At 43.2% G+C, this 27,035-nt stretch overlaps 1 protein-coding gene across 1 annotated transcript; it reads left to right on the top strand.

Moving 5' to 3' along the window:
- The first annotated feature begins 256 nt into the window (after positions 1 to 256).
- Positions 257 to 26,812, top strand: LOC147663773 (indolethylamine N-methyltransferase-like). The gene is made up of 3 exons (XM_086950204.1): positions 257 to 341; positions 4,670 to 4,889; positions 26,368 to 26,812. Exons 1-3 carry the CDS (start codon positions 257 to 259, stop codon positions 26,810 to 26,812), a joined length of 750 nt encoding a protein of 249 aa, XP_086806330.1.
- The last annotated feature ends 223 nt before the right edge of the window (positions 26,813 to 27,035 follow it).

The following is a 27,035-nucleotide window of genomic DNA, read 5'->3' as shown; positions in this document are numbered from 1 at the left end:
TATCTCCAGAGGTACATTTGAAAGTTAGGGTGTTGGACATTACCTTTTTTACTGAGTTTTTCTTCCCCATTTTGAATCCTACAATACTCAATGTTAGAATTACACTATACGTAACTGACAATCCATACAGCCAGTTAATAATCCATCCCAGACACTTGGATGAGAACTCACCACCTCAAGTGTAATTCAGGGAAAACGGAAATCCTTCCTTTTGGTCAGGACAACCTTTTCTGCCCCAAACAGTGGTGGCCCCAAGATGCTGAGGTCCTGCCAAACACCATCAAATCAGCCCGCAACCTCGGGATCAGGTTTGATGAAGCTCTATCCTTCAAGCAACAAGCAGGCACTGTGGCAGGGTCCTGCTTTAACATCATCAAGGGCTTGAGAAGGTTTTTCGACCTCCTCCCCCTGACAGCTAGGAAGACAGTAGCAGTGGCCCTCATCACATCCCGCCTGGATTACTGCAACAGCATCTACGCAGGCTCCAATAAAAGTGTTCTGCACAAACTACAGATGGTGCAGAACGCCACAGCCCGCCTAGTACTGAGACTGCCCAGGAAGTCATCTGCCTCAGCAGCACTCAGAACCCTGCACTGGCTGCCTATCCACAAGAGAGTGCTATTTAAAATCCTACTTATCACTTTCAGAGCCTATCACCAGTCGGGTCCCACCTATCTGTCCCAAAGGTTTGGAAGATACACCCCCTCTCGTTCACTCAGGTCCTCCAACCTTAACCTACTGGTGGTCCCTAGATTCAGACTCTCAACGAAAGGAGGAAAATCCCTAGGATTTTTGGGAGCCAGAGCCTGGAACAGGCTCCCCACCCAGATGCGCCTGATCCCCTCAGAAAACCTGTTTCGTAAGGCCCTCAAAACCTGGATCTTTAATGCCTCTGACACCCTCGTTCTAGCATTAATTTAATTTATCTCAATTCATTATCAGGTCCACCAATCCCTCCCCCCTTCTGGTCGCTTCGTACATTTCCCTTTTCTCCCCTCCTCTGTGACACTCTACTACTAGTGCCAAGATGCTCCGTGGAGTGTAAGTCGCGCTCTATAAAAGCCATATCATATCATATCATAAAAGGGCCAGAAAAAAATGTGTTTAAAATGAAAAAGTCAATCCAAGTCTGAGTCTGCTGTGGGACGACCTCAAGTTCCCTTGTTCAAATTTCTAATAACATACATGGCTACGAAGGTTCCTCTAGACTGGCCCTAGTCTGGCCCGCCTTCTGTTCAGACAGTCTAATAATAATAAGTAATATAGGTGGTGCAGGTGATGCAGGTAAGCAGGTAAGCAAACAGTTGGTCTTTAATTTACTTTAGAAACGTTATTTAATCTTTCCACTTAAGATCATGAAAGTACATAAAAACAGAAAACTGCCAAAAGACTGCAGCAGTCCTCATACAATCCTGATTCATGTTGATTCAAGAAAGCCCAAGTCAAAAGTTCATTATATAAATTCCAGATACATATGCACACACAACCACTTAGAATATAAGGTTAAATATAATGTATCTAATATTAAAATTATGGCTGCAAATTTGCAAGAAGCACCATAGCCAATTATGAGCACAACTGCTTTCTTTTTTTCATACATGCCCACAAAAATGTCATTACCGCAAAACAGACTAAAGGGTCACACAATGATTTTAGGCAATATAGTGCATCCAGACAATATTTAAAATTATACTGCTTTAAAATCAGAGCAATATATTCCTTTCTTTCCTTCTGATATAACCCGCAAAAAAATTATAGGTGAAGATGAGTCTCGGGAGATTGTGTGTCACATGGACACTGTGACAGTTCTGAGTGCTTAAACTCTTTTCCCCATAAACCCTAATATCAGTGGTAGCGAGTTCAAGTGGAATCTCAATAAAATAAATTTTGTGATGAATTGTTGGGATATCTGCTGTGTAAAAGTACCCTCCCTCTAGCATGAGTGGAGTTAATTGATAGGCAAGGACCAACTGTTTATTATAATTCATCTCCCTTCGGATATATTGGGCCCTCTGCATAAATATGTCAACCAGGCTCTGCCTTGGCTGTTGGGTCCTTAAGAACTTTTGCCTTTCCCATTGGAGTCAGCTCCTGTTCTACATAGTTCAGCCATCTGATCCTGCTATAGTCCTCCAATCTTAGGCAGTCTCTTATTATATTTGGGTTAGGGTCACTGTATCCCTATGCTATATGGAGATCATTACGGCATCGTCAGCATAGGCCAGAATAGGTAGCTGTTGGGAATCGGACACAGGACCATCCAGGATTTAGCCTGAGCGTCTTTTCATTGCCATTCATATAAATAGACAAAAGAAAAGGGGTGAGAACGCAACCCACCTTACACCCTCTTGAGCACTTAAAGGGGCAGGTGCCTTTCCCATTTTTCCCGTTGCGGGAGCATGAGGAAACATTGGTGAATAAAATCAATTATGGCCGTTTTGAACCCCATCTCTTCCATTATACACCAGAGCTTGGAGTGGGACACGCAGTGCAATGCTGCTGAGAGATCCATGAATGCAAGATAGATTTTCCCACCATTCGCTCTTGTATATTTGTTGATAATTAATGAGAATGTTCAAACAATCATCTACTGTATTTTCTCCCCTCTGAAACACGTATTGTGGCTACATTAGGATGTTTCTCTCCTGCGCCCAGGACTCCAGCCTAGATAAGAGAAGTTGGCCCATCAGTTTGACTATTGTATCTAAAAGCGAGATTCCCTAGGATCACCTTTTGTATGTATCGGGAAGATTACATGTTTTCCAGGAGGGAGGGGGACCTACTAAGGATATGTTATTAAAAACTTTGGTCAATAAAGGGAACCAGATATCTACACTGTTTTGAAAAAAGTCAATCAGCACCTGATCGGGGCCTGGGGCCTTCCCGATACTACCTGCCGTTAAGCCACTTCTCACTTCTGCAAGCTAGCAGAATAATGTATCCTGATTGCTGGAATGGATAATAGCGGGAGGTGAACGAGGGGAAATGGAGGGGTAAGAGATGTTTACAAAGTGATCCACCCATTCCTCTTCACATTAGTGTCTAAAGAAGGGTCCTGGTTAGTTTTAAAATAGGGTGAGTTGATTATCTCCCAGAACTCTCTGCTATCGCCCGAGTTTAGCCCAAATCTCCTCCCTCAGGACTCTCCTATTTCCGTCTTGCTAGGTTGTATTCAGAATGAAATGAGGCAACTTGAGAAGTGTTTCTGGGTTGACAGGCAGTCAATAGCAGTCAATAGTATCACTCGCTATCAGGACATGCCACACTCATCAGGGCATGTCCTACCTTTTACAAACAATGTACCCTGCCCTTGGGCCTACCTTAGGGATGACTAATACATAGAAAAGGGATGGTTTAGGGAGTGGCAAATTGGTGCACTTGCCAAGTCAACATGGCAGTGCCAGACTGCACACAGGTTCAGCAATGGCAGGCCTAAGACACACTTTACAAGTTGCTCCGGTGGGTGGCACAATCAGTGCTGCAAGCCCACCTACAAAACACACAAGATGATGGATGGAATGTTGCACAATGTGAAAACATTCACCCCCCAGTCACAGATCTGGGTTTAATCCATTGTTATTTTGCTCACCAAGCCACCCCAGTTCAGACCCGGCCATATGCAAATCAGTCTTGACCCTGTGCCTCATGGGAACATTCCAGCCCGAACTGCCAAGCCCTGTCTACCCTGGACCGGAATCAAGCATCCTAGGACCAGTTTCTGGCTATCAGCCGTCTTGAGCCAGGATAGCTTGACTCCAGTGACTTAGTGAGCACGGGACCCTCATCTGGGCATACCCTCCCACATAGGGTGAACAGCAAAAAACACAAGATGATGGACGGAATATTGCACAATGGCAAAATATTCACCCCAGCAGCATTTGATTTACAAGCCCTAGGCACATGGGCACATGCAGTACACTGTACTGGGGTCTGACAAGTAAGCCAAATACACCAAACAAGTCACTAATCCATACATCAATTTACAATAGAGAGCATATGCACTTTAGCACTGATCAACAGTAGTAAAGTGCCTACAGTCATACAACAGCCAGGAACAGGTCAGAAAAAATATAGGAGGAAGGCAAAAAAAGTTCAGGAATGAACCTGCAAAAAGGTCCAAGTCCAACACTTGCCTACTTCAAAGTCACCACTGGGTATAAGAACTAGACTTCTGACCTCACCAACTCAGTATATTTCTTGACCTGTGGATAGTCTGGCAGGAATAAGAATTGATGTGCTGCTCAAGGATGAATGTATGATGTTACAATGCATACATTTACAACGCATGCACTTACAACACAGTTTTTACATATCACCATCCACTGATCATTTCTGTGAAGTATGACCAGATAGCCCTGGTTGGCAAAGTATGCTTTTAAGCACTACATTTCAGTTTATTATTTAAAAATTCATGACTCAATTTCTCCTTTTTGGATTAGTGTAGCTGTTGTCTAATTTAGTTCATGAAATCAAACTATATTTGTCTAAACAGGTGTGGTATCTTTTGGTGTGGTGTTTTCACTGATTACTGTTTGAGGTGTTGCACAAATAATTTGCACGCTGCCTCTAAAAATAAACCTGATTGATATGTGCCAAGTTACCAGGGGAGCAGAGGTTAATATAATCTATTGACTTCTAAAATCGTAATCAATAGTCCATTTCTGTACATTTTTTTCACCAGGTGCTGTGAAAGGGGAGCACCTGATGGAGCTGTCCTACGGTCCTTACTTCCATTGGACCTTTCCAGCCTGCGACTATTTTTCAGACATCGTTCTTGGTGGCTCAACTGATCAATGTGTTGAAGTGATAGAGAAGTGGTGGAGAAATGAACCTGGAGCTCTGGACTGGAGTCATGTAGCAAAGGCAGTATGTGAGCACCAGGGCAACAGGTATGAATTAAGTGTGGGTGGAAAATCTGTTTCGCTCGCGGAATTTGAAAATTTTTGGCAATTTCGCGATCTGCGATCTTGAGAAATTGCCCAAAAATGCGCAAATCCACTTGCAGGCGGATTTTTAATTTTGTTTTGCACATGCCCGAGTTGAAGCTCAAATTCAGTACAGTTTTAATCAGCCCAAAAAATTAGTGTGGTACAAAAGGGGGTGGTAATGGATGGAGCATCTGAACCAATCTAACACTCACACCAAGTCAAAAGATCTGGGTTTAATCCATCACTGTTCTTTAGCCCACTCTGCCACCCCAGTTCAGACATGGCTATATGCAAATCAGTCTGACCCTGTGCCTCATGGGAACAGTCCAGCCCGAACTGCCAAGCCTTGCCTTCCCTGGACCGAAACAAGCTTCCGAGGACCGGTTTCTGTCATTCCAGCCATCTTCAGCCCGGCTTGCTTGAATCCAGAGGCAATGTGAGCAAGGGACTCACGTCTGAGCATACCCAGCCACACTTATGGTGGCCAAACGCGGTACAAAAGGGGGTGGTAATGGATGGAGCATCTGAACCAATCAAACACTCACACCAAGTAAAAAGATCTGGGTTTATTCCATCACCGTTCTTTAGCCCACTCTGCCACCCCAGTTCAGACATGGCTATATGCAAATCAGTCTGACCCTGTGCCCCATGGGAACAGTCCAGCCCGAACTACCACGCCATGCCTTCCCTGGACCGGAAACAAGTTTCCAAGGACCGGTTTCTGGCATTCCAGCCGTCTTCAGCCCAGCTTGCTTGAATCCAGTGGCAAAGTGAGCAAGGGACTCACGTCTGAGCATAACCTTGCCACACTTATGGCGGCCAAAAGTGGTACAAAAGGGGGTGGTAATGGACGGAGCATCTGAACCAATCAAACACTCACACCAAGTCAAAAGATCTGGGTTTAATCCATCACCGTTCTTTAGCCCACTCTGCCACCTCAGTTCAGACATGGCTATATGCAATGGATTAAACCCAGATCTTTTAACTGGGTGTGAGTCTTTGATTGATTCAGATGCTCCGTCCATCACCACCCCCTTTTGTACCGCTAAAAATTAGTGAGCACGGTTGAGGCTGGGCAAGTGTCCTTTATCCCCATATCTGCCTTCAAAAATTAGCTGTAATCCTTGAGGTAGGTCTTTGCATCCATGAGTTTCTTGAGCGCCATCCCCCTGCAGTGCTGTCACCAGGAGGCTGATTTCTCCTCATCTGCTTCTCTGCTTGGTCTCTGACCCTTTATAAACAAGAGGCATGTGAACTCGCATAGAAGTCCCGCCCGTTTGGCCTCGCCCACCACACACTAGCGGTTTGAAAAGTCTCCCCGCCCTTTCCCCACTATGATGGACAGCTCACTCAAAGGACAGGCACACATGGTCACTGGAGACAAATCTTCTGGCCCTTTACGCAGCTGCAGTGTGGGAAAAGCACTATACATTTACCCAACGTGGTAGCACTTACTGATTATCCAGTAAAAAGTACTCCAGTTGAGTAGAGGTATTGATCAAAACAGTGGCATCTTCGTGAACAAATATGCAGGGCAGGATTCATTCTGGCACGATGCTCCTGTCACAAAAATTAAACCTCAAAAGGAAGCACTTACAGATATAAATAAAGCAGGTGCCCGAGTTAAAACTCAAATGCAGTAATGTATTAGTCAGCCCTAAAAATTAGCGAGCAAGGTAGAGGCTGGGCAAGTGTGCTTTATCCCCATATCAGCCATAGAAAATTAGCTGTAATCCTTGAGGGAGGTCTTTGCATCAATGATTTTATCGAGCGCCACCCCCCTGTTTTAGTGAGCAAGGTCGAGGCTGGGCAAGTGTGCTTTATCCTCATATCTGCCATTGAAAATTAGCTGTAATCATTGAGGGTGGTCTTTGCATCCATGAGTTTCTCGAGCGCCACCCCTGTAGTTTCTGTGACCAGGAGGCTGCTTTCTCCTCATCTGCTGCCCTGCTAGGTTTCTGACCCTTTATAAACAAGAGGCATGTGAACTTGCATAGAAGTCCCGCCCGTTTGGCCCCGCTCACCACTCATTAGCGCTATGAAACGTCTTCCCACCCTTTCCCAACTATGATGGACAGCTCACTCAGGGGACCTCTGCACCTTTTGCCGCTGTGGCAAAGTTAAAGCCACACATGGTCACTGGAGAAAAATCTTCTGGTCCTTTACGCAGCTGTAGTGTAGGAAAAGCACTATACATTTAACCAACGAGCTAGCACTTACTGATTAGCCAGTAGAAATAGTGTTCTAGTATATTTGTGCAAATCCGCGAGTTCACTGATTTTTCCGCAAACTCGATGATTTTTTTGCCATTTCGCGAGATTTCGCGGACCGCAAATTCGCAAAATTCGCCCATACTTAGTATGTATTCTGCACCTGATGATATATTACAAATGTAAATGTTCAGGTGCCTATTCACAAAATGCTTTTGTAGTATGTTTATTTCTACTTCAATAGTACTACGAACAAACTACAAAATGCTATTCACAAACATTCATGCGATGGTTCCATCTGTGCCTCCCAAATATGTGTTTGTGCAGAGGTCTCCACCCCTGCTATGGAGTCTCCAGAATGCATTTGTTTTGCAAATATGGGTGAGACAGGGAGGAGTTGTTGCAAAGGGAAATATTAACTGCTGAAGGGGAGGGGTTAATGAAGGAGTACCAACATTACCTTTCACAAAGTGCAATTCTAAAGTTATAATTGGATATGTACTCCTCATCAGAGGTAGTGTAAGTCCAGCCCACACATGGCTAACAACTGATAATGTACGACCCTCCCATGGAAAATAATCCAGCTAATAACTTCAAATAAACCCCCATGGAAAATAAAATGAAATGGAACTAAATATTTAAATTATTTGAATATAGGAACACAAGTATTTTATTGTTTAAAAATGTATCTAAAAGTAAATATATTTTTATCACATTTTAATATGTTCTTATATGTTTTTTAAATGAGAAATGAATGTAACATTATTACGTTTTGTACAATTATAATCCAATTATTTTTAATTAATTGTTTTAATTAATTCTATACATAATTTTTAATAATTATTAAGTGAATGGTGATATCCAAAAGTAGCAAAGTTACTCAATAGTGTATGAGTAAGCTTTCCTATGCAGATTTTCTCACATGTAACTTTACCATTGTGAATAGACCCTTTGTGAAAAGATACACTTGAGGACATTTACAAAGCAACAATGAGTCTAAAATCTAAGTCGGCTATCGCAGTTCGGAATTCCACAGTTTCAGAGAAAGGGCTGCAGGCTCAATCAGTTCTTGTGAATAATTCTATGACTTGGAGTCTGATTTAGACTCTGGCAGATGAATGTTCTTTCACAAATATGACAGAGTATCCTGTCCCCATTATCGCAGTATAATATATCCTTGTAATACGACAGACAGAATATTCCATTTAACCAATTCTAATCAGGCCCTGATTACTTAATGTCAAACTAATTGATGGTCAGGAGAAGATTAACAAAAGCTGATTTCTTATTTACCAAGCTGAATGCTAGAAGAGAAAGACAGTCAAGAATAGAATGGCAGACATATTAGATTTGCAAATACAAAAAGCAATCCTATATTTTTAGACACTTGCATTTCTTCTAAAAAAATATGCTAGACAAAAGAATACAAGGAGGACCTCAATGTCTTCAGTTGTTTCATAATTGGTTTTGTGAGCAAACTTCCTTAGGCCCATGTTTGAATAAATGTAAACAGCAGTAGTATCTTATTCCAAATGTCAAATGCAGGATTGTGGGTAACTGGGGTTTGATACGGTGTCAATATATCGAGATAAAGTGTCAAGTTAAGCTATTTTATTTAGATTGCACTAACACATTGAAAAAGATGAGTAAGATAGATCACAAGTAGGTGCTAGAAAAAGAAGAATGACTGATTACAAAGTAAAGAGCCTGATTTATATGTTGGTGGGGCAGGAACTCTGTTGTAAAGGTGAAAGAGTTCCCACCCTACCAACCTTGTGGTCTACCCCACTCAATTTACATGCAGGTGGACATTGAGTCTAACCACATCAGTGATTATACCATGACTAGCATGACCAAATGTCTCCAATTGCCCAAAGAAGGAAGTGTTGGTGGAGAATTGGCTATATGTCCATCCATCGAATTAGGATTGGTGGACATATAGCTGTTTTTTTACTGTAAGTCACTGCCAGGCACACCCTGGTGGTAAAGGAAAAAAAAATATTCCCACCACATTGGAAATGACTCCCATGGAGGGGGAGGCATTATTTGATTAATTGCAAAGGATTTTTTTTAAATAAAGACAAATACTCTTTGGTCCTGCTACTGGAACAGTCTGCATTTAACATCGAAAGACTTTGAAGGAAACTGCTAGGACCGTGGTTCCTGCCAATGCTTTATGAATGACCACCTGTCGGTGAAAATTATGAATCTTTAGTGTGGTACCACCACCAGAGCGATAGACTAATTTATTCCATCATCCTAGTGCAAAAATTGCCTGTCCATTGTAATCTAAATAAGGTCAAACTATACATTACTTTCCTAAAGATAGCTAAGTTGCACCGAGGGTCAATAGGAGAGAAATACACAGCTCTGTTTAGGCTTAAGGCAAGTAAGCCACAACTGGTTGGCTGAGCACAAGGACCAATTTGGAGCATAGGGTATAGATGTGCATGTCAGTAACCGCACTGACGGACACATTAACAGGCTTTCAAACTAACTCTGGAGCAGATAGGCAGCCAATGAAGAGCACTGAGGACAGAGATTGGCCATATTATTGCCACTTGCATAATTCAGACTAAATGACAATAAAAGATATACCAAGGGTACAAGCCAGCTTGCTCTGTTGCATGAAATGTAAATGATGCATTACTGTAGTGGACGTGGTGTAACCAGATCAAGCCCCGCATGAAAAAGGAGTGAGTAAAACCCTATTCCAGTCTTTTTTGGACTTTCAAGAGAACATTTGTGGACTTCCACCAAGGTGAGAGCCCAAGGCAGAGTGACAACGTTTTTGCTTGCTGCTCTGAGGAGATGCATACTATACGTCTAGACAGGTCAAATATGAATGTGGGCCATATTTAACTTTTTCATTAGCACATTCTTGTCCTTTTCTAGCGCTGTTGCAATTTTGGCTGCCTGGTGAGAAATAAGGCTCCTTTCCATCACGGGTACCTGCGCTGTAGGCAGATTTATTTTTGTGCAGAAAGACACACCTTCCTGCACAAACACAATCTTCAGAGGCATTTCTCTGTCTGTGTGTGCTGCAGAATACAGCACACAAGGAAAGAGAAAATACAAGGAAAAATGAAGATATTTCTCCTGTAATGCCTTATCTGGTGAGGCGCAGCATTTTGACGCATTCTACAGTCTACCACCCATGATAAGTCTAAGAATGTTCCAACATTCACAGGTGAAAGTGGATAGTTATAGTTAGGACCAAAGATTCAATAGAAGATGCATTTTTTTTTATTTTGCCAATAAAATTGGCACCAGTGGACGAATATCCGGAAACGTTTCACAAAACATTTGGTTCAGCTGCTGTGTTGAAAGTTTTGTGGTAAATTGGCAAGTAAGGGCTGAGAAAAAGGGGGGTCCCAAAGTGTGTTTTCCCCAAGTTATATCTATTGAGATTTTTCAGTTTTTCAACATTACTACAGCCCAAACTGCTCCACGGAATTATACCAAATTTGTCAGAAAGCTAGATGATGATTCATATAGTGTGCTGTTTGTGATTTGGTGTAGATCTATTCAGTAGGTTTAAATCATATAGATATCTGGAAGCCCAAAATCATACGGAAACACTACTGAAAATTGATTGGCTGCCAACAATTCAACCAGGAAGTGAGTTGGTGCATGCATGATTTGCTGGGTGTGTCAGTGGCTGTATGGGTGTCTGAGTTGGTGTGTGAGTGGTTGTGTGGATGTGTAAGTAGGCATATTAGTGTGTTATGGGTGGGTGTATGAGTGGGCGTGTAAGTGGCTGTGTGAGACTCTGAGAGTATGTGAGTGGGTGTGTCAGTGGGTTTGTGATATATACATGTGTTAGTGTTTGTATAAGTGGCTGTGTTGGTATGTGGGCATGTGTGTAAGTAGCTGTATAGGTATGTACATAGCAGTGTGAGGCCTGTGTGGGTTTATGGGTAGTTATCTGTGTCTGTGAGTGCATGTGTGAGTTACTGTTTAGGTGTGTGAGTCTATATTGTGCATGCAAAAAAAATGACAATATTTTCTTGCCCACAAGATATCCTTCACAGACCCCTCAATCATTTCCATGGGGTTAGAAAAACTGTTTCCTGAGAACTTGTATCCTATCATTTCCTTTACTTCCCCCTCCCAGAGAACTGTGTCCTAATTCACAAAATTGCGGCTGTAACTTTCCTCTCAGATTGCAGCCAGCCAATCACAGCATTTGTGTTGGAGTGTGGTTTCATGGATCCACTGCGTTGGAACCATGTGTCTACATATACGTAAATCAGGGATTGGGACACCCTAGAATACATTAGAAAAAATCTATCTCTATATAGATATAAATATATATTTGTATACATATCTATATATTAAGGTCCACAAACTGCCACTTGCAGGGTGCACTCACATTAGGCATTCATAGGGTCAGGGAAGGTCTTTCACACAACCTGCGCCCGCAGCACCTGACGCGTTTCTGGCTCCGCCCTTCATCAGAGGTTTGCTGCAACAAAGAAGTGCCAACACGTGACTTGCCAATAAATACCCTTTACTTTTGCTTACAATCAAACTCAGGTGAGTATCAACAATGTATCCTGGGATTGGTAGTCCAAATCAAACTCAAGTGAGCTGGCAGCACTTTCTTGTTCAATAAAGTTTATCTTACACGGGTGTGTCAAAGGTGGCTTCCCCCATTCTGCTACTCGCCTGGTAGTCCCGTTGTGCTATCACCAAAGACAGCCACAGAACCGCATGTTGTGCGGCGGTGCTCCCCCCCGACCTGGCTGGCCGGAATAGATTAAGGTCCACAAACTGCCACTTGCAGGGTGCACTCACATTAGGCGTTCATAGGGTCAGGGAAGGTCTTTCACACAACCTGCGCCCGCAGCACCTGACGCGTTTCTGGCTCCGCCCTTCATCAGAGGTTTGCTCCAACAAAGAAGTGCCAACACGTGACTTGCAAATAAATACCCTTTACTTTTGCTTACAATCAAACTCAGGTGAGTATCAACAATGTATCCTGGGATTGGTAGTCCAAATCAAACTCAAGTGATCTGGCAGCACTTCTGTGTTCAATAAAGTTTATCTTACACGGGTGTGTCAAAGGTGGCTTCCCCCATTCTGCCATTCGCCTGGTAGTCCCGTTGTGCTATCACCAAAGACAGCCACAGAACCGCATGTTGTGCGGCGGTGCTCCCCCCCGACCTGGCTGGCCGGAATAGATTAAGGTCCACAAACTGCCACTTGCAGGGTACACTCACATTAGGCGTTCATAGGGTCAGGGTAGGTCTTTCACACAACCTGCGCCCGCAGCACCTGACGCGTTTCTGGCTCCGCCCTTCATCAGAGGTTTGCTGCAACAAAGAAGTGCCAACACGTGACTTGCCAATAAATACACTTTACTTTTGCTTACAATCAAACTCAGGTGAGTATCAACAATGTATCCTGGGATTGGTAGTCCAAATCAAACTCAAGTGAGCTGGCAGCACTTCCTTGTTCAATAAAGTTTATCTTACACGGGTGTGTCAAAGGTGGCTTCCCCCATTCTGCCACTCGCCTGGTAGTCCTGTTGTGCTATCACCAAAGACAGCCACAGAACCGCATGTTGTGCGGCAGTGCTCCCCCCCGACCTGGCTGGCTGGAATAGATTAAGGTCCACAAACTGCCACTTGCAGGGTGCACTCACATTAGGCGTTCATAGGGTCAGGGAAGGTCTCTCACACAACCTGTGCCCGCAGCACCTGACGCGTTTCTGGCTCCGCCCTTCATCAGAGGTTTGCTGCAACAAAGAAGTGCCAACACGTGACTTACCAATAAATACCCTTTACTTTTGCTTACAATCAAACTCAGGTGAGTATCAACAATGTATCCTGGGATTGGTAGTCCAATATATACATATATTTTTATATATGTGTGTGTGTGTGTGAATGTATATATATATATATATATTCTCTGAAAAAACCATAGGTTATAGACCATATATAGTTAGGAATTAGCATTTACAAAACCTTATTTTACTCACACAAAATGCGTAAAATGTATTTTATTTTTTTGCCCCGCGGGGCCCTTTAATAGCCCATACATCAATCCTAGGGGGTCAGGAGGGGTCTACCTTGCCCCTTTCATTCATTCCCCCCTTCGTTTATTTCCACCTCTTGTCTCTCGATCCTACCGAGAGACAAGATGGCGGCTGCTCCGGACTGTTTAGAATGTTGAGAGTCACTGGAGAGCCAATCCGCTTCTCCTCGCGAAGTTCCGTTACGCGTCTGGTGCGCGAACCGGGGCGCTAACCGGGACGCTGTCACAGATATATATATTTTTTTGAAAGTTAATTTCTCAAAATCCACTGGAGCACATATCTTGAGACCTAGCAAAGGCACATCGGGCAAACAGTCTCTACAATTTTGCCAAGTTTCATAGAAATCCATTCAGCCGTTCGAGCTAAAAGTTTTGGGACCCCCCTTTTTTTCTCGGCCCCCGCTTGACGAAACCCCTCCAAACTTTCAGGGGACGCTCAGAAACAAAATGTGCCATTTTCCTGAAAGTGTCAGCCAATTCCATCCATCAACGCCAAAGTTATTCAACATATATATATATATATAACATTTCTTTGGCAAAATGAAACCCCTCATTTTGTTCCTTTGCAAATTAAATGTTTTAAGTGTTAACACTTTATTCCAATCAAGATGACTTCAGGTGTGCCATACTTTTGTCATAAGTAAGACTTTTAGCGCTCTAGTTGTTCTTTAGAACACTCTGGGACATTCTGTCACTGGGCTATAGTTGGGCTACATCTGGCTGATATTTGGGCTACATTTGGTTTTTTTTGTCTCTGGTGGCCATCTTTAGGCTACATTGGGCTACATTGGGCTACATTTGGGCTCTAACATATATATAGCCCAATGTAGCCCAATATATATTTTTCAAAGTTAATTTTCGTAAAAACCACTGGAGCATATATCTTGAGACATAGCAAAGGCACATCGGGCTACCAGTCCCTACAATTATGCCAAGTTTTGAGGAAATCCATTCAGCCGTTCGAGCTAAAAGTGAGTCCAACCGCCCTATGGAAAACTCAATGTTAAAAACACGTTTTGGGACCCCCCTTTTTTCTCGGCCCCCGCTTGACAAAACCCCCCCAAACTTTCAGGGGACGCTCAGAAACAAAATGTGCCATTTTCCTGAAAATTTCAGCCAATTCCGTACATCAACGCCAAAGTTATTCAACATAGAATTTTCAGAAATCCCTATTCAAAAAAATCCTAACTATATATACCTACTGGCGACCGCCAGTAGGTAATATATATTTCTAAATGTATGTATATATAATTTCACTAGCATTAAAACCTCCTCATTGGCTGTCTATCTGCTCCAGAGTATATTTAAAGATCTGTACATTTGAGATGCCCTTTGAACAAATGGGTTGTAGCTATCCTATTTTTAACAGGAGCTAACCAACCTATGACAAGCGGAGTTAACGAAACCTAGCTGCACTATTTAAAATACTGCATCATCTTGACACATCCTTAGCCTTTTGCACCAATTATGTTTATTACTGGTGAGTGTCTTATATTGCTTTGACTGTTTCATATTCTTCAATCTGATTATATGATCCTCAGCTTCCAGTGTATTGCTACTTGAGAAGTCTCTTATTTTCTGGCTGATTGCTGTACACTTATTCTTGTCATTGTACATATCTGGGAGATGTTGTAGGGTGTGGGATAGTGGGTTTATAAAAGTGGTTAAAGTACAGTATAGTTTGGTATTGTTGTCCCGTTCCCTGGGTGCTGCACTTGAATTTTACATTCATGTTTGCTCTATTGTATTATTTGTAGGCTGCTGTCTCCATACACTCCTGATCCTTTTTTTTTTAATTTCCTTCCTGCCTTTTCATACTTTCCTTACACATACCTGCCCATCATACTTCACAGGTCTGGTGTTCTGATCTGTGGTTAATGCTCAGTGTTTGCCTTTCTAACAAAACTTTGCTTGCCTGAGTAAAACTATGTCAACGAAAAACAGACATCACCCATTTACTTCAGTGTCCCCCAGTGTGAATTGCAAATGTAAGAAAGTGGAGTCCCGTAGATTGGAGTCCTTATTGAAAATGTTAGAAAGTGGAGTTCTAAAGAGTCCTTATTGCAGAGGTAAGAAAGTAGAGTACTATAGAGAGGAATCATGGGTGGTATAGTGAAATGGCTTTGAGTGTTGTTAAGTGAAGTAGAGTTGAGGGGAGTGGTGTGGTGTGGGGTGGAGTTGGGTAGAGTGGAATGGCATAGAACAGAGTAGCATAGAGTAGAGTAGTATAGAGTTAAGTGGTGTATAGTTGAGTGTTATAGAGTAGACAACCATGATGTGGGGTACTCTAGAGTTGATTGGCAGGTTATAGAGTTTTGGAAAGTGTCAGAGTGTGGAGTGGCATACAGAACAGTGTTGTTGAAAGGAGCAGTGAACAGTACAGTGTTAAAGAGTGTGGTAGAGTAGAGTGTTGTATAAAGTTGTAGAGATGATTGGCATAGAGGGCATATAGTGTGAGGGAAGAAGTGACTAACACCGGATGCTGGGGCTCACGGTTTGATCCCTGGCACCGGCGGCAGGTCAGCCCAGCAACATGTGACTCTGGGCAATAGCTCTCTTAATGTTCCTGATGGCCTGCGGGTGGCTGTGCGCTCTGCAAATACTGGATTTAGTGGAGTGGCATGCAGTGGAATAGTAGAGTACAGTGGGGTGTAGAGGTATTGAAGGATTTGTGTTGTTGTGTGTCCTAGAGTGAAGTAGAGTGCCCTACAGTGGCATACAGTGGTGTTATGGGGCATACCGTAGTAGAATATCTCATAGTGATATAGAGTGTAGTAGAGTGTTGCAGTGTGGAGTTGTGTAGAGTATAATGTTGTAGAGTAGGGCAGCATGGAGCAGAGTGTTATAGAGTGGCCCAGAGTTGGGCAAAGTGTCATACACACCATAACGCGAAGTAAGTGTATTAGAATGGGATGCAGGTTTCACAGTACTATGTACAAAATACTTTTGAATATGTAGAAAATCGAAGCACGTGTCAGTGTATTAGATTGTTTTTTTCCTTTTTCTGCATATTTAACTTTTTGTTACTTCAGACATAGTAGTCTGTGAATTTATAGAAAAAAAGATAAAATATATATAGAAACTTTATATAATTTTTGCCTTCCTATTATCACTTTAATAAAGTACCTAAATCTATGCACCTAACTCATAAAACAGACAAATACATTACTTTGGCCACAGATATCTCCAAGTTTAAATGCCTTATGAGTTTTAAAATACGACTTACCTCTACTACCCAAAAGGATCATCTGCACACCATAATCTATATTGTTCTCAAGTTTCATTAACATCTGTTCAGCTGGTTTTTTAACACTACCTGCAATACACATTTCTATGTAAAGTTCAATAAAGTAAAAAGACGTTTTGGGCCCCCTCTTTCTTCTTTGCGCCTGGTTGACTAATCACCACAACACTCTGCTGCTGTAGTAAAAGCTATAGGTCTTCTAAGTTTCGTAGTGAGTCGTCAAATTGAAAGAAATTAATTAACAGACAAATATCTTAGGAAGTCCAGCCTCTGGAAAGTCTAACTGTAAATAATACATACATATATGTGGAAGATGGTATTACCTCATTGTGATAATTCTCTATAAGGGAGATTCTTTACTCTGACTTCTGGGCAGGAACCAGGCTGGTTGATACCTGGTTACTCCAAGAGAGAAGGGTTTGGAAAATATATTGATCACTCAAAAATTGTATATTGATTACTATGATCAGGAGAGAGAAGTGGTAGTTCCTAAGGTTTGACTGTGGATCTGCTGAAGATATGCAATCATTTAAAAGGGAGGTGAGCATAACAAGCAGATATGGTGTTCCCGGGGTAAAACTACAATCTAGATATAGAGATGCAGAAGGGCAGTAATGCAATTATAAACTGATATTTGCTAAGCCTAGAAAATAATGTGTCAGTAAAACACAAACACCTTTCAGAACGCTTTTGTGTGTGTGTACACATGTATATGATGCATGTGTTTGTGCCTGTCTTTTTGGAGCACATGCTATGAAGACTGGAGCAGTCACAATGTTGTTTAATGTCTATATCATACAAATCCCATTTTGGTTATAGTGAAATACACTATAGGGACAGAACCTCTCGCAGTCCTTTCTATTTTACAATATTTTAAATATTGTTTTTTCAAAAGCTGTATATATATATATATATATTACCTACTGGCTATCGCCAGTAGGTATATATAGTTAGGATTAATTCCCTATGGGATTTCTGAAAATTCTATGTCTAATAACTTTGGCGTTTGTGGACGGAATCGGCTGAAATTTTCAGGAAAATGGCACATTTTGTTTCTGAGCAGCCCCTGAAAATTTGGTGGGGTTTCGTCAAGGGGGGGCTGAGAAAAAAGGGGGTCCCAAAACGCGTTTTTTGCATTGAGTTTTCCATAGGGCGGTTGGACTCACTTTTAGCTCGAACGGCTGAATGGATTTGCACGAAACTTGGCAAAATTGTAGGGACTGTTAGCCCGATGTGCCTTTGCTAGGTCTCAATATATGTGCTTCAGTGGATTTTGAGAAATTAATGTTCAAATCAAGATATATATCTGTAACAGCGCTCTGGGCAGCGATCCGGTCCGCTTACTTTTCGCGAAACGGAACTTTGCGCGCAGAAAGCTGATTGGCTCTCCGGTGTCTGTCAACATTCTAAACAGTCCGGAGCAGCCGCCATCTTGTCTCTCGGTAGGATCGAGAGAGAAGAAGAGGTGAAAAACGAAAGGGGAATTTAATGAAAGGGGGCAAGGTATCCCCCTCTTGACCCCCTAGGAATGTTGTTGGGGTTATTAAAGGGTCCCGTGGGGAAAATAAAAAAAAAATGATTTTTCACGGTAGAAGCGCGGCCGCGAACAGGTAGCGAAACGGGAATTCGCCATTTTGTGCTTCGTTAATTAAATTACTAGTTATAAGTGGGTGCGGGAGACGTATCCTAATCCCCTATGTTTCCTGAGGGTGGCTGAGGAGGCTGATATATGTTGATACATCTCTTCCAGCGGCTGTGCGTGAGCTTTTTTTTTTTTTTGCTGCGTGACAGTCCGGAGCGGCCGCCATCTTGTCTCTCGGTAGGATCGAGAGAGAAGAAAAGGTGAAAAACTAAGGGGGAATTTAATGAAAGGGGGCAAGGTATCCCCCTCTTGACCCCCTAGGAATGTTGTTGGGGTTATTAAAGGGTCCCGTGGGGAAAATAAAAAAAAATGATTTTTCACGGTAGAAGCGCTTCACGGGCCGCGAACTGGGCCGCAAACTGGTAGCGAAACGGGAATTCGCCATTTTGTGCTTCGTTAATTAAAGTACTAGGTATAAGGGGGTGCGGGAGACGTATCCTAATGCCCTATGTTTCCTGAGGGTGGCTGAGGAGGCTGATATATGTTGATACATCTCTTCCAGCGGCTGCGCCATCTTGCCTTTTTTCGAATGCCACAATTTTGTCGTGCACGGCAGCCATTTTAGATGCCAGGCTGGTCCCAGGCTATCACCTAACCCTGCGGATGTAGTTTATGGCCCCAGCTGTAGAGAATTCAGACATGCCAATCCTCCTGATTCAGGCGTGTGACTACTGATTTCAGTGGTAGTCTCCCGCCTCCCGATTTCTGCAAGCAAAAACCCGGGGGCATATTACGAACAACTAGCGATAATTTTTGTCTCTAACTTGTTTAGAGACAAAAATTATCGCCGCACATCGGCGATTTTTATCGCAGATAAACCTTGCTATTATCGCAGAAAAGTCAGCGATATTCATGTATTATCGACCTAATGCTCTTAGCCATGTTATCCACCTCCCATTGGATAACATGGCTAAGAACTGCTCAGGGCAGGTGTTAGATTTTGGAGATATTCGCGCTTAGCGCGAATATCTCCAAAAGTTGGTAATAGAAGGTAGCGATGTTAGGGACTGTTTCCAGTCGCTAACATCTTGGCACGCCACTTTGCATGTCATTAGTGATAAGTATCACTGACATGCAAAGCGGGGCCCAAGATGGTCGCTATCTCCTTTTAGCTGTCACTAACTGGTGTTAGCGACAGCTTGGTAATAGGGAAATAATTTTATCTCCGCTTTCATGGCTTTTAAAGCCAAAAAAGCGGAGATAAACCCCCTTGATAATATGCCCCACGATTCCTTGGGGGTTTCAGCTGACAGGGCTTGGTATTGTGTTACATGGTAATTTTTCCATGAAACGTCAGAGGGTCGATGCAGGGGTTCTAGAAGAGGTGATAAACCATTTAAGCCTCATGAACAAGCGCATGGTCTTTTAAAGATTTGTGAAGTATTCGGGGCGGCGGTGTGTGTGTGCCCTCTTTCAGGAGCGGGCGGGGGGGCACTGCCAGCAACTTGCCAGGTCAGGTAGTGTTCAACACGTGCATCACCCTTTCTCTGCCTGCTATTGCGCTCCATGCTTCGGAAAGGTAAGAAAAAGAACGTGCATTTGAGTTTGAAATGTCCGATCCTGCAGCAGCACACTTCCAAAGCACACACATGACAATAACCCGATTCAAGGCCCCATTCACCCGTTTTTAAAAAAATAGATAACACTCCAACAAAGTAAGGTTATAAAACTTTATTAACTACTAACTTTAACGAACGGAACAAAAACTAAAAACATTTAAACATTTCTCAACACAAAAAGCAACAATGGTTAGAAGCTGTCTTTTGTGCGAATAGTCCCAAGGCAGCACAACGTGCAGAGTTCTGGACGGCACCCAGGTGATGTCGCCTGGGTGCCGCACTGGTTTAGGGATCCTACAATGCTGCTCCGAAAATTGGCGTGGGGCGTCCCGGGTGGGGCGGGGGGAGGCCTCGTCAGTAGCGGTCTGTTGTGCGAATAGTCCCAAGGCAGCACAACGTGCAGAGTTCTGGACGGCACCCAGGTGATGTCGCCTGGGTGCCGCACTGGTTTAGGGATCCTACAATGCAGCACAGAAAAACAGCGTGGGGCGTCCCGGGTGGTGCGGGGGGAGGCCTCGTCAGTAGCGGTCTGTGTCCAGTGTCACATGGCTGACACAACATGTACGACAGGCACCCAGGTGATGTCCAGTAAACTGCCGCACTGGTTTTGGTATCCTACAATGCTGCTCCGAAAATTGGCGTGCGGCGGCCCGGGGGGGGGCGTGGGGGAGCCGGCGTGAACGGGCCTCCCCAGGTGGCGGCCATCTAGCTGAGTTGCGCTCGCTCTTGCGGCCACAGCGTCTCGCTCACCATGTTGTTGAGTTGCTCCCACTCTTGCAGTGCAGCGATAGGCGGCTGCCACATGGCTCTTAAAATGGCGGACAGCTCCTCGGTTTTAGGCCTGGTCCACTGAAATGGCCCTGGGACACTTTGGAACTCGGACGCTTGCCTGCTAGGGCTTGGGCTCCATTCTCGAAAAGCGTCCCCTCAGCCGTGAAGATTGTATAAAAGTCTTGGGGGCCCCCGACTCCCGCAGGCTTCCGGTGGGGAGCGGCTGCCATGATTGCTCGCGGAATGACCACGACGGAGCCACGAGATGGTGGTGCTCTCATGCTGACACCAGCTTCAGTCTGAATGATCCAGAAACAAGGTGGGGCTTTCATCGTTTGGGAAAAAAAAATGTTGTAAACCAATGAAAAGTGTTATTTTTAGGTCATATGACCAAGCCTTCCATCTTTAGGAAACCAAAAGTAAAATGAACCAATGAAAAGTTTTATAAACAAGTCACATGACCTGTTATGCGGCATAGGGCTACAAAAAGCGTAGAAAATCCGTTGGCACGTGAGGCGGCGTCAGTAGCGGACCGATGTGCGAATAGGCCGAAGGCAGCACAGCGCGCCGAGATCCGGATGGCACTTGTTGGTGTCGAGCAAGTTGCTGCACTGGTGTGGCCATCCTACAATGCTGCGCCGAAAGACGGCGTGTTCAGCTGAGTTCCGGTCACTCTTCCGGCACAGTGACTCAAACGCGCCGAGATCCGGATGGCACCGAGGTGGTGTCCAGCAAGTGGCCGCACTGGTGTGGCCATCCTACAATGCTGCGCCGAAAGTTGGCGTGGGGTGCCCCGTTGGCTTATGAGGTGATGTCAGTAGTGGACTGATGTGTGAATAGGTCGGAACCAGCACAAGGCGCCAAGATCCGAATGGCAAGTCCTGGATGTTGAGTGCCTCAGTTGAGAGTTCTGAGCAGTGCTTGTAAGACTGTCTGAAGCTTATTTGCACCTGCTGCAGCTTCACTAGGTCCGGCGGAACTTTTTTCCTTTTCCTTTCTGCTTCTTTTCCTACAATGCGTTTCATCTGAAGACACGACCAGGTCCCTGAATGTGTGCAGGGGGACGCTATTGATTGAATGAAAATGGCGGCTTGACACAAAGCTGACTCAAGCGTTACTGTTGGTGCTATACAGACAAAAATTGGTTTTCAGTTTGTACATTCTTCAGGTTTTTTTTTTCCATCCAAGTCTGATTGAGAGTTTGTAGAAAAATGGCTTCAGATTTTCCACATACTACTCTTCAACATTCTTCCTAAATGTAACAATGTGAAACTCACTAGGAGAACGGCTGTTTCTGTTTCCTTTCAAAATGCTGCCACCAATATTTTCTGAATGGAAGACACCATCTTGTAGCATAAAGGGCCGAAAGGGGTTCTGGTCTGGCCGATGGTTGGTGGAGACAATTTGACTATATCTTGGACCTGCCCGGCCTCGCCCAAAATGGCGCCGGTATAAATGGGACTCGTAACTCCTTGCCCGCAAATGTATATCTAGAAAATGTTATTGTAAGTGGCCCTGTCGTATTTTAATTACAAAATGTACGTCCACCGATTCCGCAACTGTTAGACACCTTTGTTCTTGTCACCTAATGGCCCGCTCGTTACGTTCTTCTACAGTGTAAATGTCTCCTCATCATATACGATTTCAGTTTGCTCCGTGGCCGGCCCACGTGGTTATAGGCCCGTATTTGTATACTGACATTTTCACAATAAAGGTTTTTAAAACAAAACACGGTAGTAGTATTTACATTTGTAAAGTTTTTACTTTTAGTGACTGTTTTCGAATCAGTAAAAGGCAAGTGAAATAAAGCAGTCCAATTACATGACGGATAAAAGGTATAATATGTAGGAACGCAGTAAAGATAAATGGTCAAGGGCAGTTGTGTTTTTCATGTCTGCAACATAAAGTGATCGATAAGAATCTGATAATCAGGCGTATCGGCGACTAAGACAGCAGGCCGAATCTCTTTTACTCAACGGCTCCGTCATGGAAGGAAGAAACGCCCTTTTTCTCGAAAAAGGAATATAATTTACTTGCAAGACAGTTGTAAATTTTCCGGGAAAGTACATTAGCCTGGAATATTATAACATATGTTTGAAAAAAAAATATTGTTCGAAAATAATAAAAAGCGTAATTTTTAGGTCATATGACCAAGCTTTTCATCATTAAATTAACAAAAGTAAAATGAACCAATGAAAAGTTTTATTAACAAGTCACATGACCTGTTATGCTTACGTTACGCGCTGCGCGCCGCGCCTCGGATCACTTCCGGGTGCGCTAACGCGGCGTGTCATAAAACGCATTACGCGACAACGTAGGTCAAGAATATAGTCTAAATGTCTCCACCAACCAGCGTTCAGAACAGAACCCCTTTCAGCAGTCCAAAAAGTTCTGTTAAATGACAACAGAGGGGACAGGCAACAAGAACCATCAGTCAAAGAGGGGAGGGCAAGTTCTTCTCTTCCGGGTCATGTTGGGGCGCTACCGGAACTGATCGAATTGGTAGTCTATAGTGTTTCTGAATGTTTCAGACTAAAGCTGGCGTCAGCATGAGACCACTACCATCTCGTAGCTCCGTCGTGGCCATTCCACGAGCAATCATGGCAGCCGCTCCCCACCAGAAGCCTGCGGGAGTCGGAGGCCCCCAAGACTTTTGGAGAATCTTCACGGCTGAGGGGACGCTTTTCGAGAATGGGACCCAAGCCCTAGCAGACAAGCGTCCGAGTTCCAAGGTGTCCCAGGGCCATTTTAGTGGACCAGGCCCAAAACCGAAGAGCCGGCCGCCATTTTGAGAGTCCTGTGGCAGCCGCCTATCGCTGCACCGCAAGAGCGGGCGCATCTCAACTACATGGTGAGCGAGACGCTGTAGTCGCAAGAGCAGGCGGTAAACAGCTGAATGGCGGAAGAGGCACAGTGTAGCAAAAGCGGGCGGAATGGCAACTAAAACGATAAAGGGGCGCCCCACTACAGCTTGTCTTCAGGTCAAACGGATTGTGGGACAAGGTCCAGAATTGAAGAGTCATCAAAAGGCAAAAAGTTCCGCCGGACCCCGGGAGCCGGCCGCCTATGTCGGGGGCGATCTCAGGCTACACCAGTGCTATAAGACTTGGGGAGGGTGTCGGAGCCAAGCATCTTCTCCGAGTCCATGGCCATCACACCGCCCCTCAGGGGCCTCCGTCAAGCTGTTTAGGAAGGTAACATATCACATTGTTTTCTAATGCAGTCAGGTCCACAAACGACACTCACTTACTTTGAGAATAGTGAAGCTGCAGTAGGTGGAAATAAGCTTCAGACAGTGTTACAAGCACTGCTCAGAACTCTTAACTATGGCACCCAACATCCAGAACTTATGCTATTTGAGAATGGTAGTGACATCGAAGCATCTCAGGGACCAAAACCATTAACGTACTTTCACGTATGAAAATCTTACTTGGGGAGGGGGCAGGAGCGAAGCGCCCCCTCCCAGTCAGCGCCACCACACCGTATGTTGAAAATCTGAAGCCATCGTTCTACAAAGTCAACCAAACTTGGATTGAAAAATCTAGAAAAATGTACAAACTGAAAACCAGTTTTGGTCTGCATAGCATCAGTAGCAACGCTTGAGTCAGCTTTGTGTCAAGCCGCCATTTTGATTCAACAAAGCACAGGCATTGAAAAAGGCTGAAATTCAGAACTCTAAACTATGGCACCCAACATCCAGGAGCTTGCCATCCGGATCTTGGAGCCTTGTGCTGTTTTCGATCTATTCACACATCGGTCCACTACTGACATCATCTTATAAACCAACGTTATGTAAATAGTTTTTTAATAAAATGTTTTACCCTGTTTCTTTGCTGGTGTGTTGTCTATATTTTTAATATTTGCATAGGGTTTGTCGTTATTTTGTGCGGGATGGGTGATGGAGCCGAGCTGTCTTGCAGCCCTCATGGTGTGGAGCTCAGTTCATCTCACTATTTTCGTATTTCTCATGAAGGGTTGTTCCTAATATTTCTATTTTAGCGAGGTCAAAAAGAGATCCAATTAGTGGCCTACTGATTTTGCTCGATTACTTTTATTTTTTTACACGATTTTTCACTATCTGCAAAGACTAAACAGAGTATTGCGACTTTGTGCTTGTTTGTAAATAGAGAATGATCCAAAGAGAACCAATTCTAAAACAGGAAATGCTTGGACAACAATCAATGAAATGGAGAGACAAGGAGGCACGACGGATTACAACGGGGGTAAAGGCCTGCGTTAACTACCCTTCAGTATCTGCAAAGAGAGAGTACTACTAAGACAAAAGAGGGGAGGGGGGGGGGGGTGCAGCGTTCAAAGCACATCAGCGTGCATAAATACGAAAATGTTTTTATCTATCACGTACTTGACATTTTAAAGCTTTTCATATTTGCTATTAAAAAACCAATGAAATTCACAGAAAAAACCATAGGTTATAGTGGATATATAGTTAGGAATTTGCATTTACAAAACCTTGAAAATTCAATGAAAAAACCATTGGTTTTAGGCCATATATAGTTAGGAATTAGCATTTACAAAACCTTATTTTACTCGCATAAAACTATTGAAATTCCATATATAGTTAGAAGCGCTAACTATATATCGCGCACCCGCAATCCACTGCTGATGATGTCACATATTACATCATTCATGACATGGTCAGTGACATCACTGATGACATCACTGATGACATCTCAAATGACATCACTGATGACAACTCAAATGACATCACTGATGACATCTCAAATGACATCACTGATGACATCACTGATGACAACTCAAATGACATCACTGATGACATCTCATTTGTCATCACTGATCACATCACTCATGTGATAATACAATGAACCTCTTCAGACTCTAATATAACCTTACATACACTCAGTATAAACAGACACTCACAGACTGTCACTCATCCATGGAGTTACTCACACACCTAGTCAGTCATGCAAAGAATCAATCACACCTCCATTTCCTCAACTATAAAGTTATACACATCTTACTTATTCAAACATATAATAACACATATTTATTCTCTTATATAATCCCTGATACAAGCTCACAGTGATCGATACAGCCACTCACACATTCACTGGCTCTTATGTTCAGTTATTTATATATCTCAACTCTCACATGTATTGTGTTTTACATACGTACTTACTTGCACATGTAGCAATGAGAAATCAATTCACTCACCAACACACCCATGCATAGTCAACCGCCCATATAGCTGTTTCCACATGCACTCTTGAACTCATACTCCTAGTGAATCAACTGCTTACACATCTATGCACAGAGTCACGCACCTCCCAGCCACCCACACACACACTCAGCCTCCTATTCAAATACTTGGGCAACCAATCAATAACCCATATGGCCACTCTTATAGCTACTGATCAACACATGCAGCAGCTTACACAACAACAAACATACTGATGCACAAATTAAGACAGTTTAGTCACTAACCCATGCACTCAGTGAGACACATTTAATCACTCACTCATACAGTCAGTCATGCACCTACTAAATTCTTCATCCAGACACTTATACATCCACTCATTCTTCAATATGTGAAACATATTTAAACTTTACAGACACATACAATCACTGGATGTTGTGATCAGTGATGTCATCAGTGATGTCATTTGAGATGTCATCAGTGATGTCATCAGTGATGTCACTGACCATGTCATGAATGATGTAATATGTGACATCATCAGCAGTGGATTGCGGGTGCGCGATATATAGTTAGCGCTTCTAACTATATATGGAATTTCAATGGTTTTATGCGAGTAAAATAAGGTTTTGTAAATGCTAATTCCTAACTATATATGGCCTAAAACCAATGGTTTTTTCATTGAATATATATATATATATATATAGTCCTTCACAGTTTTGAAAAATATGCCATAACTTGTGAGAAAATAACATGTTTTAATCAATAATACATTTAACTTTGTATTTTATTTTTTAGTGACGCATGGCCTGAGAAGCAAAATATGGTACAAAGAAAAATCAGGCATGTTCTTAAATATGATGCCAACAAAAATAACCCACTGTCTCCCACCATCCTGCCTCAGGCTGACTGTCTGATTTTGCCTCATTGTTTGGAGACCCACGTGACAAATAAAGATGGGTTCTGCAGTGCTTTACAAAATGTATCATCACTGGTAAAGGATGGCGGGCATTTAATCCTGATAGCGGGCCTCGATACCACTTATTTCATGGTTGGGGGCTTTAAGTTTCCCCATGTATGTATGGATGAGAGTTTTATAAGACAAGCGCTTGGGGATGCTAACTATGTTATCAAGAAGCTGCAGGTGTTTCCTAGAACACTTAATCAATTGTATGATGTGGTAGATTACAGCAGCTTAATACTTGTTCATGCTAAAAAAAACACACCTGTTGAATGTACTTAGGGATCCTAATTGATTGACATAATATCCACAGAGAGGAAAGGAATAGGAAATCAAATCCCTTCTGTTTCCTCCTTTGTTGGACCTATTGCTGCTGACACCAGTGATGCTCTTCTCTCTGTCTCCTTACTTCTTGACCACAGGCCTATGCTTTTGCTGAGACCACTTTCCCTTGGCTCTGCAAGTTTCTGATTTAATTAATATCCTCTTGTCCTTTACTGAAAAA

Source organism: Lissotriton vulgaris, unplaced genomic scaffold (assembly GCF_964263255.1).
Source record: "Lissotriton vulgaris unplaced genomic scaffold, aLisVul1.2 SCAFFOLD_2359, whole genome shotgun sequence".
NCBI lineage: Eukaryota > Metazoa > Chordata > Amphibia > Caudata > Salamandridae > Lissotriton > Lissotriton vulgaris.
The sequence above is the reverse complement of the archived record's forward strand: the minus strand, read 5'-3'. Positions and strand labels throughout refer to the sequence as shown.